The sequence below is a fragment of the Camelina sativa genome, chromosome 7 (assembly GCF_030686135.1).
Source record: "Camelina sativa cultivar CO46 ecotype springtype chromosome 7, ASM3068613v1".
In the NCBI taxonomy this organism is placed as follows: domain Eukaryota; kingdom Viridiplantae; phylum Streptophyta; class Magnoliopsida; order Brassicales; family Brassicaceae; genus Camelina; species Camelina sativa.
Window position 1 is genome coordinate 9,322,886 of NC_141886.1, and position 15,084 is coordinate 9,337,969.

The 15,084-nt window shown below is 31.1% G+C and overlaps 2 protein-coding genes across 3 annotated transcripts; one reads left to right on the plus strand and one right to left on the minus strand.

Annotated features, from left to right (window-relative positions):
• The first annotated feature begins 4,030 nt into the window (after nucleotides 1-4,030).
• On the plus strand, nucleotides 4,031-6,502 carry LOC104700806 (uncharacterized). Of its 2 annotated transcripts, none has more exons than XM_010416398.3 (5): nucleotides 4,031-4,738; nucleotides 4,821-4,962; nucleotides 5,372-5,531; nucleotides 5,993-6,145; nucleotides 6,239-6,502. In XM_010416398.3, the coding sequence occupies exons 1-5, from the start codon at nucleotides 4,225-4,227 to the stop codon at nucleotides 6,242-6,244; spliced, it is 975 nt and encodes a 324-aa protein (XP_010414700.2). In that variant the 5' UTR covers nucleotides 4,031-4,224; the 3' UTR covers nucleotides 6,245-6,502. The 2 variants fall into 2 exon arrangements, 1 of the variants encoding a protein (XP_010414700.2); XR_015562881.1 differs by having other exon boundaries at nucleotides 4,113-4,738; nucleotides 5,404-5,531.
• Nucleotides 6,503-8,464: 1,962 nt separating this feature from the next.
• On the minus strand, nucleotides 8,465-9,663 carry LOC104700807 (uncharacterized). The gene has a single exon (XM_010416399.3). The coding sequence runs from the start codon at nucleotides 9,429-9,431 to the stop codon at nucleotides 8,775-8,777; it is 657 nt and encodes a 218-aa protein (XP_010414701.1). The 5' UTR covers nucleotides 9,432-9,663; the 3' UTR covers nucleotides 8,465-8,774.
• Nucleotides 9,664-15,084: the final 5,421 nt, after the last annotated feature.

Below are 15,084 nucleotides of genomic sequence, written 5' to 3' on the forward strand. Positions count from 1 at the left end.
ATACATACACAAATGTGAATGCGTAATATACATAAATTAACACAATCTTTTTTGGTATCATCAAAAACATTCTCATCGGCTAAATCTGTTCAAGTTAAAATAGAGTAAGTGAAAGTGCTTTCGAGCGGATCCGGATATCCACGAATAACCGAGTTTTCACACGGATATCCGAAACCCGGATATCCTGAGTAGACGGATCCGGAGATGGAGACTAAAACTACATATCCGCCGGATACGGATCCAGATCTGGATAGCCTAAAAACTCTGGATATCCGGATCCGTCTCATGCCTACTAGCCACCTAACCACAATCACATAACAGCGGATAACATAAAACGATACCAATAATTCAATAACCAGTAATAATTCCCAAACAATTAAACCAATAATCCAAAAATCAACATGAATCAAAGAACCAGCAATCCTAAACAACATTTTAAGGACTCAACTCTACCAACCTAACAAAAGCCAGACAATAACCAATCGAGCCACTAGAACATCTTCCTCTTCATTGCCTTGATTCGACGATCACACTTTGCCTTTTACCTACACCACAAATACAGATTGAGATGCATGAGTATTTTATAAACACTTAGTGAGGTAATCCTCCCATCTACTGGGCTATACACACAAGCAACTGAGACTCCAATGTCATACAATCAACAAACAAACACACAAATTAGCGAAACAAGTATCTTCGGCTCGCTGGAAGGGAGGTGTCGACCGACACCAGCCAAGTGTCGACTGACACTGGCTATTGGTGTCGACCGACACTACCCCACAGTGTCGATCGATACTGATCCATGGTGTCAACCGACACCCACCTGGTGTCGATCGACACTAACTCCACAGACGCGATCTGCTCGAAGCCAAGAGTCGAATCTCGCTTCTCATCACCTCCAGTCCGTCCAAAACTCGATGAAAAGCCATATAAATCCGTAGGAACCCTATAGAAACCATAGAAAGCAAGAAAAACACCACAACAACACCAAACAAGCAAGACAAAGGAAATCTCAAGCTTAGATCAGTCATGGTCATGCACTCACCTCTTTTGCAAGAAGTTTCTGAGCCAAACTGACAAATCCAACACCTTAGAAGGCTTCCCCTTCGTTCTTAGCACCAGATCTCCATTCCTCAAGGACAGATCTCACTAAGCAAGCCTAGAAATCTCACAAACTCTCTAAAACTCTCAAGAACACTTTTCTCCTCTCTTTTTCTCTCTAAAACGGCGAAATAGCACTTCCTCCCCGACTTAGGTCAAGTTTTCCTTTAAATAACTCGGTTATAAGGTTTTTCTTAAACCAAACCGACCCGAATCGATAATTAAAACAAACTCGTCGAACCAGAGGTTGCTGGTGTCGACCAACACCATATTTGGTGTCGATCGACACACATCCCCAATACTCACAATTTGGTTCGCCGATGTTACATATGTAATTTCGAAAAACACTTACCGCATAGTTAAAAATATGTATAAAGTGTCATTATCACATGCATATAATGTTTATATACGAAATATATCATCTCAATATTCCGTCAAACCATATACAACAAGTGCAATCGTCTATGATGTACATTAGAGTTCACTTGTGTAGCTAATGGTTCATCTCATCTATAACCCCACACTAGAGACCTAGCGAAATGCAATGTTTCGCTAAATGTTTGCATTTCTAAGAAAACCTCACATTAGGATGCAATGCTTCAATTCAAGCATGCCAAATTTAAGAATATAAGACAAGAAAAATCATTTTCTTATGTCCAAAGGAGTTTGTGAAACGTTCAACATTGAAGTCAGTAACATTCATTATCAGTTTCAGTTAAAATGTGGCATTTAGTAGTCTGATCGGAAAGACACCAGTCACACCACCATCGTTACCCAATGGTGTCTTTCAATTTTTCAAACGTTGTAATATCACTCCATAACTTCTTCTGGTTTGTCGCGAGGACTTGCTAGGTTGAAGTAATCAAACTCTCACCAGTGGAAGGTCTCATGGTTTAAGTCCAAAATAATATTTTTTTCCACGAGACAATTGAAAAGGTGTCTCCAAAATAAATTTGTGTTTTTCTTGGTAACTTTTAAATGCAAACAGTTTTTTCAAAAAATTATGATCTATACGTCTATTTGTTATCAAAAAATCCATGTGATGATAGATTTTTTAATCTTTGTATCAATTGGCTAAGCACTAAGCATGCTAATTATATCCCCTATATATTAAAAGAGAAATATTGTGGAAAAAAAAGTTGACGTGTCAGTCGCCAGATAGCTTTGTACCCAATTTATTATTCACTCTTACTATTCTATAAAATTACATAAAATTGTCACTGCTATATATATATTTTTTGTCAGCTGCCACTGATATTCAATTTATTTATATATACAATATTTTGCTCCTATAAATTGGTAAATATTATTCAAAAATTGATAAATATTATCTCCTACATATTTTCGAAATTAAATTAATTTTATTATGTATTGTAATATATAACATAACTATATTTTGAGATGTAAAATATATATATATATATATATAAAATCATATCTTCAAAAATATAAATAATGTTACCTTTCCAATAATTTTATAAAGCTCTAATAGTGAAAAAAATCAAAGATCATTTAATATATAGGGGATTTACATTAATTTTTCATTAGTATAACTAAGGCATATTTCATTCAATAATTGAAGGAAATCTATACTATTAATTAGGAAATACACTTAAGGGTTAAAAAAAATCATTTCAAACATCCATGTTGCATGTTGCTAAACTGACCCAATTTACATATTAAGAAGAAGATTAAACAACAATTATATTATATTTTAGGAAATCGTTCAAATTAGTTTCATAATAATCAGGTTATGAGAATTTTGTGTAGGTATATTTATGTATGACAAAATATGGGACGAGAATTTTGGGAACAAGAATTCAAGCAGAACATACTATGGAATGGAGTTTTTTGGGTCAAAAAAAGTTTAAACGTTGCAATCAGACATATTAGCCGGGTTTGATCGCTTGACAATTATATTTAGGTCATCTGGAAATTCTATGATATGCAACGAGATGGGTATGGACAAGTAGGCATGAACATGGGTTACGATTACGATTCAGTGTAATTGTATATCTATATATCATACTATTCATATTAAATAATTAATTATTAGTATATTTATTATATTTTAAAAGTAGTTACGGTAAAAATTTATAGTTTAACTATCCGGTTGACCAACAGTTTTGATACGATTATCGTAAATTAACGGTTACAATTAATATAAATTTAACCATATATTTACGATTAACAGTTAAGGTTTCTAAATGTTATATACGGCTACGGTCCAAAATACGCTTATAGTTTAATTTTTATCATGCGTAAGGACAAGATCACTTTCTCTCATTGTCTTTCTATTTAGTTGTCTTCTATACTGATATTTTCAAAAAATCAGCATTCACTTGTGTCTCTTCGGAAGTGAAACTAAACCAAATATCATACTGCTATGCATTCAAATAATTATGCATGTTATACCAGATAAATATTTAAAGTTAATAAAAATTAAATTTATAAATAGAGAATACGTGTATTCAGTCTAAATTTATTATAATAAATATAGTCAAATATGTAATTATTTAAAAATGAACGGTTATGGAACAAAAAATTTTGACGTATACTGAACAAGACGAGTATCTCATTCCGAATCCAAATTTGATTTAGCACTCTTAAACAAACAGTTGGAAATGTTTGAATTATATTTAGAATAATATACACATAATATTATATCTTAATCTTTTCTTATAATATAACTTATATAGGTCTAAGTAGAGGTTTACATAAAAAATTTCTAATTTTTTAAAAATTATGCAAATATAACCACGCACGTATGTGCGGGTCCGAACCTAGTTAAATCTTAAAATCTTAATTCCTAAACACACGAATTAAATCAAGATAAGAAAAAAAAAAACTAAAATCGGTGGTAAGCGAAAAAGACTAATTAAAAAAGAAATGAAGATTCTTAATATTTTTGATGTGCTGAAACAACAAATTAATCTAATTTTGGACCGTTTATGCAATTTCTTCCCAAAATGTTGGAAAACCAAGAGAACCGGAAATAACCAGTTTGGAATTCGGATTCAGCACTGTGTTCAGTTCAGTATCTCTTTCTATACCCAAAGCCGCCGCGCCGAGACACTTTTAGAGCCCAATCGCGATTTGAATTTTGCATCGACGGCGAAAAAAATGCGATCGTTAGAAGAGTTATCCCCGATAGAAACCCTAGATATCGAAGAGAACGGCCTCACTCTCGTCTCACGCGTCAAGCTCTGTCTCACAATTCACCCATTAGTCCCTTCCGTATCCAAACCCATCGACGAATGGCAACTCAAGCGATCCTTGATAGATTACCTCAAAAGCTCCGTCGTACCGTCGGTAACAGTTGCGGAGGAAGATATCGTAGTTCGCCGTCACAAGGACTTGAAGAAACGGAAGCGTGAGGAGCCAGTAGCTCATGGATCGTTGTTTATCCGCGATTTAGGGTTTCTTGATGGGAAGAAGAGGAAGAAAGAGGATGATGGAGAGAGAGATGTGAAGGAATTGGAGAGGAAGTTTCTTGATTGGAGGAAGAGTTTGGTGGAGAAGATGAATGGAATTGAGCTTAATTTGGAAGGAGTTAAGTATAAGCTTAGTGTGGTGCTTCCGAATTCAGATGATTTCGAGAGGTTGAAGAAGGATTGGGAAGAGTATTACGCTTTTGGTAATTTGGGTTCATTGATTTGGAGATTGATTTTTATGATTTTTTTTTGTTGGTTATGTTTGATGTGATTGTGCTTTTGTAGGGAATCAAAGGGAGGCAAGGAGAGAGGCTGATACGATAATACTCAGAGGTGTGCCATCAAGATGGTTTGCTGAGCCAAGAGTATCATCAAAGCCTTCTATGTTGGTTACACATACAATCTTCTCTAGCTTTGGGAAAATTAGGTGCAGATTCTTTCATCTTTCGTGTCCAATTCGATTCTGTTTGGCTGAATGTGAACACTGTGGAAGTTAAGATTAATGAATTTGCTTCAAGAATGTGACACTGTGGGAGTTAAGATTGATCTATGGCTCGCTTATTGCAAAGTTCATTGGTTTTGTGCTGCTTTGGATAGATTTCATGCATCTGCAATTGATCATAGTCTACAGTATTTGTCCATGTAAATCAACATTTTGTATGGAAATCTTATCTGACGGCTTATTACAATCATTGTATTGAATTTGCTGTACCAAGTGTGCTCACAGTATTCTATGCTTCGGGTCATTTATTCTGTTTACCCATGATTCTGATGTTAATGTTATTCCGATAATTTACATAAATCCATGTTCAGATGCATTAACTCATCCTCTATAGGAATCTTAATGTTGCTGAGGACGATGATCTAGGTAAGGACGGAGATGAGGACAGTGGAGACCTCGTATCAGGTCTACATTGTAAGATTGTGGTTCAGTTCGAGAAGTACAATGACTTTGTGAATGCCATGAAGGCTTTCTGTGGTCGCTCAATGGAAAAGGTATCATCTATATTGCAAAGAAGCATTTTAGGTTTCATTAGAAAAATGTTTTGGGAAAATTGGAGATGTTGGTACAGTAACTTTCTTTGTTTCGCTGTTGCGTAAGCTTCTTAAATAGCAGCCGAGCTTTTTTCATTCTCAAAAATGATTTTGTTGGAGACTTCGACTGAATCCTGCACTAAATTGTATGAAAAAGTTTGGTTCTGCTAGTACTAGTGTGGTTTTGTGGGTTCTTGCTACTGTATCCGAAACTAAATAGTGTGATGTAACCACATCTAAATGTTTTACCGGCTCTGTAACATCTGTATATACCTCATTCAATACTTCGTATTTGATAGTCGATGTATTAAATGTTTTTGATTGTTTATGCAGAAAGAATTAGGCAACTGGTATTTTTGTAGGTATTTCTCTCGTAGGAATGGAATATAGCTGATGTATTCTGGTTTTTGTCATTTGAGCAGGAAGGTACTCGGCTAAAGGCAGACTATGAACTAACATGGGATAAGGTTGGATTCTTCCGGGACTTGAGGAGGACGTTGGATCACAGAGATGGCGGACACAGAAACGAGTCTTTTGGATACAATCAGGATGATTTACGCCGGAAAAGATTCAGGGTAATGCATGATTGTGATCATATAACTAAAAATGCTAAAATCCGGATAAAAGATGAGATTCTGACATTTTAAATTAAATCTGTTTATTTGCAGGAGTAATACACTGAGATGAGATCTAGGGAAACATGGGAGATGTTGTAGTGCTGCTCTCTGTCGTCTAGGTCTATGACAGCTGGATTTGTATTTTAAGATATTGTTTTGAAGTTTTCTAAGTTCAGATCTGATTTTTGGTCTTATGCCAAAATACATGCACACCGGACTGGACTTGACTAGAATTTAATTGGGAAATATATTCCCTTTGAAAAGTTGTTGGAAGAAACTTTGGCATGTCAATCAAATTGGGCTAGTTCGGTCTAACCTAGTTGTTATGTCTATAATTTTATAGTCCGACTCGAACGGAGCTAAAGCCAAGATATTGGTTATACTTTTCAAAACTTGCATTACATGGTTTTGAGATTGATTTGGAAAAATAAATAAAAAAATAAGCATGTACTTCTCCGAAAAAGAAATGAATCTGTGTGAATAAAATAATTTATTTAATGTCAGTGAATTGTTATATATCTAAATATTCTTTTTTATATATCGCGTTAGGTCGTCGTTTGCATAAGAATGTTATTTTGGAATGATTCTGAAGATGTTTTATGGGGAACTCTTATCACCAAGTCAGTTTCTCTTTGGTTATAAATTCTAACAAGCGTCAGAATAGACTTCAAGGCAAGAGAAGAGATTGATATCAAACTGCTGATAAAGTTGTTCACCATTCAAAATAGTCTTTTATCTTTTAATTCATGGTTTGGTACTTTGGTACTATTCTTCCAATCTGGTTACAACCTTTTTTATAGAAGCTGATAAACGCAAAAATGTATATATTTCTTCGATAAATGAATGAATATACATATAGAGTTCTATAACAACAACAAAAAAACACACACACACACACACCAAATTTTTAGTATCGGCCCTTTGAATAGTTTATCTAATTTATATAGTAAACTTATAAAACTTCATCAAAAGAAAAAAATTTATTAGCAAAATATTCTAGAACCACGACCTTATCCATCACCAATGAACCACATTTCTAAAAAATCCGATATAATAAGAATAAAACGAAGTCTTTTGAAGCGGACAAAATTATGTCTATCCATAAACGACTTTAAATCTCAAAACTCCTTGAGAAGACCGTTGTTACCTACATAAAACTTCCATCGAGGTCAATTGACATATCTAGAATCTCTCTGAGACACACTGTCTAAACTTAATGTATAATGTCATCCACCATCTACCTTTTTATCTCCATTAATTACATTACGTACCATCGATCGATGATAGGTTGAAGTTTTTGGTTCATTTTCTATCGAATATCCATGCATGTATCACGTGTTCCATAGATGTGTCAAGGAAACTAAATTGAATTATAAGAAAACAGCTAACGAATTTATTATTTTTAGAAAAAAATTACAAATGTATTACATCACAGTATCTTTCTTCATTTTTTAAAAAGAATATTGTTGATGATAAGATGAAACTTGCAAGTTATGCTTATGTAGTCATAATCACTCTTTATCACGATAACTACTCTAGTGATTAATTCTAATCTCGTTGATGTATTAGTACGTATATTATTGATTTTACTTCTACGTTTTTTTCCAATAACATACGTACTACTACTAACACATCAACTAATTATTTTAAAAAGCTAATTCAAATTATAAGTTCGTTTATTAATTAAATTATGCCACCATATTCTTCATTAATTCTTGTTAATAACAAGTTGACATGCATGTGAAGTTTTTGGTTCTTCTACATAATCACTTCCTTTTTGGTTCTCCTATCAATCTTATCTTTCTAGCTTTTAAAAAAAAATCTATGGGTTGCACAAAAGAAAAAAAAAAGGGGGGTTTATCTATATACGTATCTGCCATTGTTTTGCATTAAGATACATAAATAAATAAATTGCTGCTGACTTTTGATCAATGTACTTATTGATATGTCACTTTTTAGCGTTATTCTTTTAAGTTTCTTGATTGGTGTGTTATGGATTGTATTATCTATTGTTGGTGTACATGTCACATATTAGTCTATCAGGTCTAAGGTAAAGTAAAACGGGTACAAGGTATATGAACATTGTCATGTAAATTTGGCATATGAGAACTAGTTCTATTCACGGTCTATTTGGTTTTATCAAATCGTTTGGTTCAAGAACATGACGATCTATGACCAATGGATAATTCAATCTACAACACACCAATTACGAAACACAAAACAAAACATAGAAAAAGATCCCCAAAAAGTAAAAAAAAAAAACAAAAAACGTTGGGATTTTTGTATTATCAGTTTAAGTATGCTTGAGTAGATAATATGTAACATCTTGCAATTGCATATTTACATCTATAAACATCAAAAACCTAAAGGAAAAAAATAAATAAAGGTACACATGTTTCTGCTAATTCAGCTGTCTCTAAATTCAACAACTATGAACAAAACAGAGAATTAACAAAAGAGTAACCAAACCAAAAAAAAACTTTTGACAAAGACAACAAAAAAAAGAGAAAGAAAACTTTTTTTTTCTTTGCTCGGTCACGCGGTTTTTTTCACGAGCAGCCAAAAAAACAAAAAAAAACTTGTTCTACTACTTGCGAGGAGAATGATCACGAACAGTTCTTGGATTAAACGATGCTCTGTTTTCAATACTCAGTTTCCTAGCGAAATCTTTCTTCTTCATCGCGTAAGATAGTGACGATGATGATGATCCGCTCTGTTCTTGAATCGTCGGAACCAAGTACCAAACGATACAAGTGCACATAATCGCCACAGATCTTCCAAAGAAAGCCAAGAAAACAAGAACCAAGATCACAGTCACAGGAAAGAAACGATCCGGTCTCGCGATCTTCTTCAGTTTCTCGTTTATCACACAGTTCTGTTTCTGTTTCTGCTCTGTTTCAGGCTCTGTGTTCTTCTTGATCTCCTCTGTTTTAACTTCGTTGACTTCTTCTGTTTTGACTTTATCAGGAGTAACAACATCTTTCTTCTTCTTATTATTGTTCTTCTTTTGAAGATAAGATGATCTGATCACGACGGGGACACACTCACCGGAGCTCGTGAACACGAATCGAACAAGAGGAGGGCCGCCGGAGTCGAGCTTCTTCGAGTATATGCTTTGTCTCTTCTCATCCAGCTCGGAGAGAAGCTCAGAGAATTTGTCGAGTCCACGATTTGAATAAGGGTTCTTGTTAGCTTTTCTTGATGCTTTTGGTGAAGAACATGGAGATCTAAATGGACTCACCATTTTGTTTACTTGGATCGATTTGATGATATTCTTTATGGTTTCTTTAATCTTGACTCTTGAGATGTGTTTCTTGAGGATTTGGTTTTTAAGAGACAAGAGAGACGACCTTGTTATTAATATAAGAGATTTGTATTAATATTTTATAAGATTTTTCACGCGACAATAATATTCTTTTTGTAACACGACACGATAATGGTTTTTTTAAATAGAGAAAAAGGATTTAAGAATTTGACCGGATCTGATGAAGCGTTGTAACTTGGTCAATCTTTTAGATCTCAGATTTTTATACTCTTTTAATATGTGGATGATTCATTATAATAAGAAGCTTCTACGAAGAAAAAGAATTAAAGAACATCATGGATCGCGTATGTGATAACGTTGTGTTGGTCTTGTTGATTGACTTCCTTGGAGAAGAAGTTAAAAATAAGTCTTTTCGTTCATAGATTTCCGCAAGTAATTTTATAATCAAAATTTAGTTGGAATTTTTTATCTTTTTTTGTAATTTTATTTATAGAGATATTGATGTTTTTGACAACTAATTTGATGTGTGTATGGCAACTAATTTGATGTGTGTGTATGTTATATATATTGGAAGGGAGATTTATAGGTTTGTAAATAGAATTTAGCAATCAGAGATTCTGGTTAAGCAAGTTCTAATTAACATAAAGCATTTGATAGTTTGTAAATTAATTTTCTTGGTTGTGTAAGTACTTTTTCAGAGTTTGGTAAATATAAACATTGTTTAAACACGAGTTAGGTTAGTCAACTTAGTTCGAAAGTTTGGAATTATTGTTCACATAATTTTCGGTGGTTTTGATTAATTTTCTCGATTATGTAAGCACATGTGACAAATTACCTGTTTGTTTTGCTCGTTACTACGTGTTTTATATCATTAAAAATATTTTAGGTTGTCGCTCTGTGTTTAGGACTTACATAATTATTATATGCATATATACGTATCATCTGATGATCCAGAAATCATTTCCAACTACATCAAATTTAAGTTTACTAACTAATGTTGCTAAAAATATTAGAGTTGTCAACCACTTGTCAATAAAATGTGTGTAATGAAGGAATGTAACAGATTTATATTGTTTACAATTCTACCAAATAATAGCCGAGTTATTTCTACTCCATCGAAATTTATTTTACTTTTTTGTATTTTGCGTATGTACCCCCCATATTACATTTAGAATGTTTATGTTTTTGAAAACATTTTTAATACCAATAAATTTGACTTGTCGGAAAAAAAAAATCATATCATCTAAGGAGGCATCATCCCCTTATATTAAAAGAGAAGATAGAAACTAAGCAAGTGGTGTGTCTTGCGACAGCGTCTGGTCCCTCCAAAAGAGATTGAACATTGCATCTCTAGTTAGTTCAATTCTTGTCTTTGAGGGTGGGATTAGGATACATTAACTTTTGCACACAAAAAAAAAGGATAAATTAACCCAACTTTATACCTTTTTGTAAATATGTATAAATCCATATCTTCTTAGTGCAAAAAGAAAAATAAAAATCTAAAACTGATATTAAGGAGTACTTGGTTTTTAATTAAAAAGCTAAAAGTAAAATAATAATAATTGAAAGCTAGTAATAAAATAGTATAATATATCGTTAGAAATTTATTCATTTTTTTTTGTGAAACAAAATTAAACTTTTAAATTTACACTCTTTGTCAAGTAGGTATAATATTTATTAATTTTATATGCTTATTAGTGGATAACATATATGATGGATAAACTGTTTATGTGCTTAGCAAAAAAATAAATAGATCAAAAATTCATTTATGCCAATACTTATACAATAATTCATTTATACAAATTCTCCTTTTTAAAATATTGATTATATATCTGACTAACATCGGCCTAGTGCCTCCATTTTTTTTTATAGTTGTCATTATAGAATTAAATTTTTGGTTCATATTATTTTTGTTTTGTATTTACAATATAATTATATAAAATTATTTTCCAGTTTTATCCCTAAGTTTTAGCTTATTAATTTTTTATATCAAATAAAATAGTATATTAATGAAAGAGAAAATAGAAAAATTAATTATTTTTTAAATATGTGTTAATTTTTTAAAATATAAATTGGAGGGAATAGTAGATAAGTATAAGTATAGCCGTTTTCCGCACAATTCTCTATTTTTTTTTGATAATTTGATTTTAGCAGTTGAAACAGTATACAGTAAAAAAATTCTCCAGCTAAATGTTGTATTACAAAGTACATAAAAATAAAAAGAATAAAGTTATTTGAAAGTACGTTCATACCTGTTGACCATAATATCTATACTATTAATTGGGGAGTCCAAAACAAGATTTTGGAAAGAAAAAAAACATATCATATATCCATGTTGCCAAACAGGTTCAATTGCCAATATAATTAAAAATTAAAAAAATAAACAACATATGGTAAACAGAAACTGTTAGTCGAAAATCTAATATTTATGGAAACAATAATTATAAAATTAATTATAAATAAAAATTACCTGATATTTTTAGAAATGGTTTAAAGTTTTTACCATAAAAGAAAAATTATTAAATTTGAAATTGTATATGTAATGTAAAGATATTTATTTCGGTTCTAGATTTTAAGACATTTATCGAAATCTAATTTAATATTTGAATATTATCTTTTATTTTAGATTATTAAAGTTTCTTAAGAAAACTATGATAATAAATTCGGCTTAATACATATGGAAAAAAACAAAAAAAAATAAATAAAAGTTGATTGTTTGTTAACAAATATGAAAAAATTAATATATATTTACTATATAATTTTCCTTTAATGTTTAGCATATTCCAGTTCTTTAAATTGAGATTTTTAATTATTTTTAGTTTTGTAATAATTCTTTAATTACTGTTTTGTTTTAAATTTTGATTGAAAATATATCAATGTTGCAAAAAAATCGTATTCTGAATTTAAAATAAAATTAACTAACCTATATTTTAGGGAATAGTTTTGATTTGTTATCTTAATAATCTAGCATTTAAACTTCAATCAGAATCAAATATAGTTTGTTACCTTAATAACAGTTTTAAAACTTACTTTAGTAAAGAAATCAGAATAACAATATAGAATTCTAATAATTTGGACTTGCCATAACTACTCGAAGTCGAAATTTTTTTTTAAAAAAATGAATTTTAAATTCATATCTTATAAGTTAAGCAATTCCAAAACTAGATTTTACTGTGATTGGTTGGAAATATAATTTTATAACAATACACCTTTTGTTTTGGAACTCGGGGAGTACACTTAGGAAAAAAAGGCAAATCGGAAATTAACATATACTAAACGTGCGGATATGTTTGTTAGCCAATATGTCTGAGCTAGGATCATGTGTTGCTATTCGGATCTGGAATGGATATATGCTAATCCAAACAGATTCCAAATCTGGAAAACAATTTAAACCAAAAAATTATTAATATAAACATTTAAGGATATCAAAACCATATTAGTATCTCTAACTATGATTGGCTGGGAGCATTAATCGCAAATCATTCCTACTAAATAATGCATTTGAAAAAACTAACCATATATAAATTTGATTTACATCGAAAAAACTATTAATATAAAACATTTAAGGAAACCAAAACTAAATCAGTATCCCTAACTATCAGCTAGGAGCATTAATAGGAAATCATTCATACCAAATAATTAGTTTGGATGGTAGTATTTAAATTATTGAATATTGGCATATTAAGAAATTCCAAAGAATATTCTGAAACCGACTAAGCTATCCTATAAATATAGTCAGCGTGTGAATTGAAATTAGGATCTGTATCACTCAAAATTTACTAAAAACTATCGAACCTCAATATCTCAAGAACCAAAACGTATTCTCAATCGAGATTTCTTTTAAAAATAAAAAATAAAGCATGTATTTGTGGTTTGTTGTTGCTCAAGTTTTTTTTCTTCCATGGTTTGGTTTTCTTTAGAACTCAAGAAATATCACAAGGCAAACACTCAAACTAATGGTGTTGTGTCAGATTCTCTTTTGGGAATATTTTCCAGTTTGAATTTGGACTCGCGGCTGAATAAATATCATTTTTGTGACTGAAATTGGGAAACATAACTCTTTGGTTCGATTTGTTTTGGTTGTATTTGTTTTAGTACCCACGGCTAACACTTTGGTTGGATGTTAAAGTCTTTTAGACAAAGAAGCAGAACACTTTGGTTGGATTGGTTTTGGTATTGGAAAAAAAACATAGAAACAAGTATGTTTTGGTACCTTTAATCTTGGCTATTTTAGAATCATTTGGTGAACATATTGCCAAATTCTTCTTTAAGATGTTCATGAGATACAAAGTACAAATACAAAGTATTTTTTTTCTTTGAATTTACTTTTAACAAATTTAAGTCTCACAACCTTTTTCTTTCATCTGATGATTAAACAAACATAGAGCAACCTCAAATCTTCAAATTAAATTAAATTGTATACATGAGTTTAGTTAATGATATAATAGCATGTGCAAATAACTATATATGAGTTTGTGATCACATAATTATAATTCAAAAATAGCAACCACAGATCTACAAAACCTTAAAATCGAAACCCAAAACTGAAACTAGAATTCCTTTGAGTGAAAGTTCACTGAGCTCTTCCTGCAAAATAGAAAAATAATTGATGGATTAATGTCAAATTATGTAAACTAAAACCTTAAATATGTGCAAATAAAATAAACTAAATACAATGTCACCTTATATGTCAAATTCGACCACAACTATTCGATTTACAAAGATGAAGATGACGATAATTAAGAAGAGGGAACGAGATTGAGAGTGGGAGAACGAGACAGAGAACAAAGAACAACACAAAGATTGAGAAGGAACAATAATGGAGATTGATAATGGATCGAGACTAAGATTGATAGATCAAGATAGAAACTGAAGATTTAGAGCGAGGGAACGAACTTACAACGATGGAAATGTGAAAGTTAAGAGGAGGAACGAGACAGGGATCGAGCGGGTGGGTGAAAGAAAGAAGAGAGGAGAGATAGCCAAAATTAATGTTTTTTTTTTTAGTTGTCACTAAATTTTTTAAAATATATATCACTAAATTTTGATTGAATAAAATAAATATATTGTTAAAAATATTATAAAATAACTTTCTGTTTTACAATGGGTAGTTATTATCATTATTAGTACATATTACTAATCCAAATTAAAATTGAGTAAAATAAAATATACTTAATATATTAGCCAAACCAAATATATTATTTTATTTAATAAAATACATTATTTTGTTAACAAAAGTATATATTATTTCATTTTAAATCAAATTGTTATGTGATAATTTCACAAACTTGAGTTTAAGGGGATGAGACGAGAATATGACCATGGACGAGATGGAAGTAAAGGGGATTGGATGAAACGAGACAGAACGGAATGTAACATAAATTTGCAAAAAAACATATATAGAACATGTTACAACTAAAATAAATTAGCGATTGCAATCTTATAAGTAACATATTTTTTCTTCCAATTTATCGAACGTAAAGCGATAAAAATTATAAAAATAAGATACATTAAATGATATTTTTTAATAGTTTAAAAAACTAAAAGAAATGTAATATTATATAAATAAATCAAATATAAAGTAATAAGAAGAAAGAAGTAATTAGTTTTGTGATATTTTTACTATGACATA

Coding starts and splice junctions, on each gene's coding strand:
- LOC104700806 (XM_010416398.3), top strand. CDS start 4,225: ATGCGATCGTTAGAAGAGTTATCCCCGATAGAAACCCTAGATATCGAA. Junction 4,739..4,820: donor GGAAGAGTATTACGCTTTTG/GTAATTTGGGTT, acceptor GTGCTTTTGTAG/GGAATCAAAGGGAGGCAAGG. Junction 5,532..5,992: donor GTGGTCGCTCAATGGAAAAG/GTATCATCTATA, acceptor TCATTTGAGCAG/GAAGGTACTCGGCTAAAGGC.
- LOC104700807 (XM_010416399.3), bottom strand. CDS start 9,431: ATGGTGAGTCCATTTAGATCTCCATGTTCTTCACCAAAAGCATCAAGA.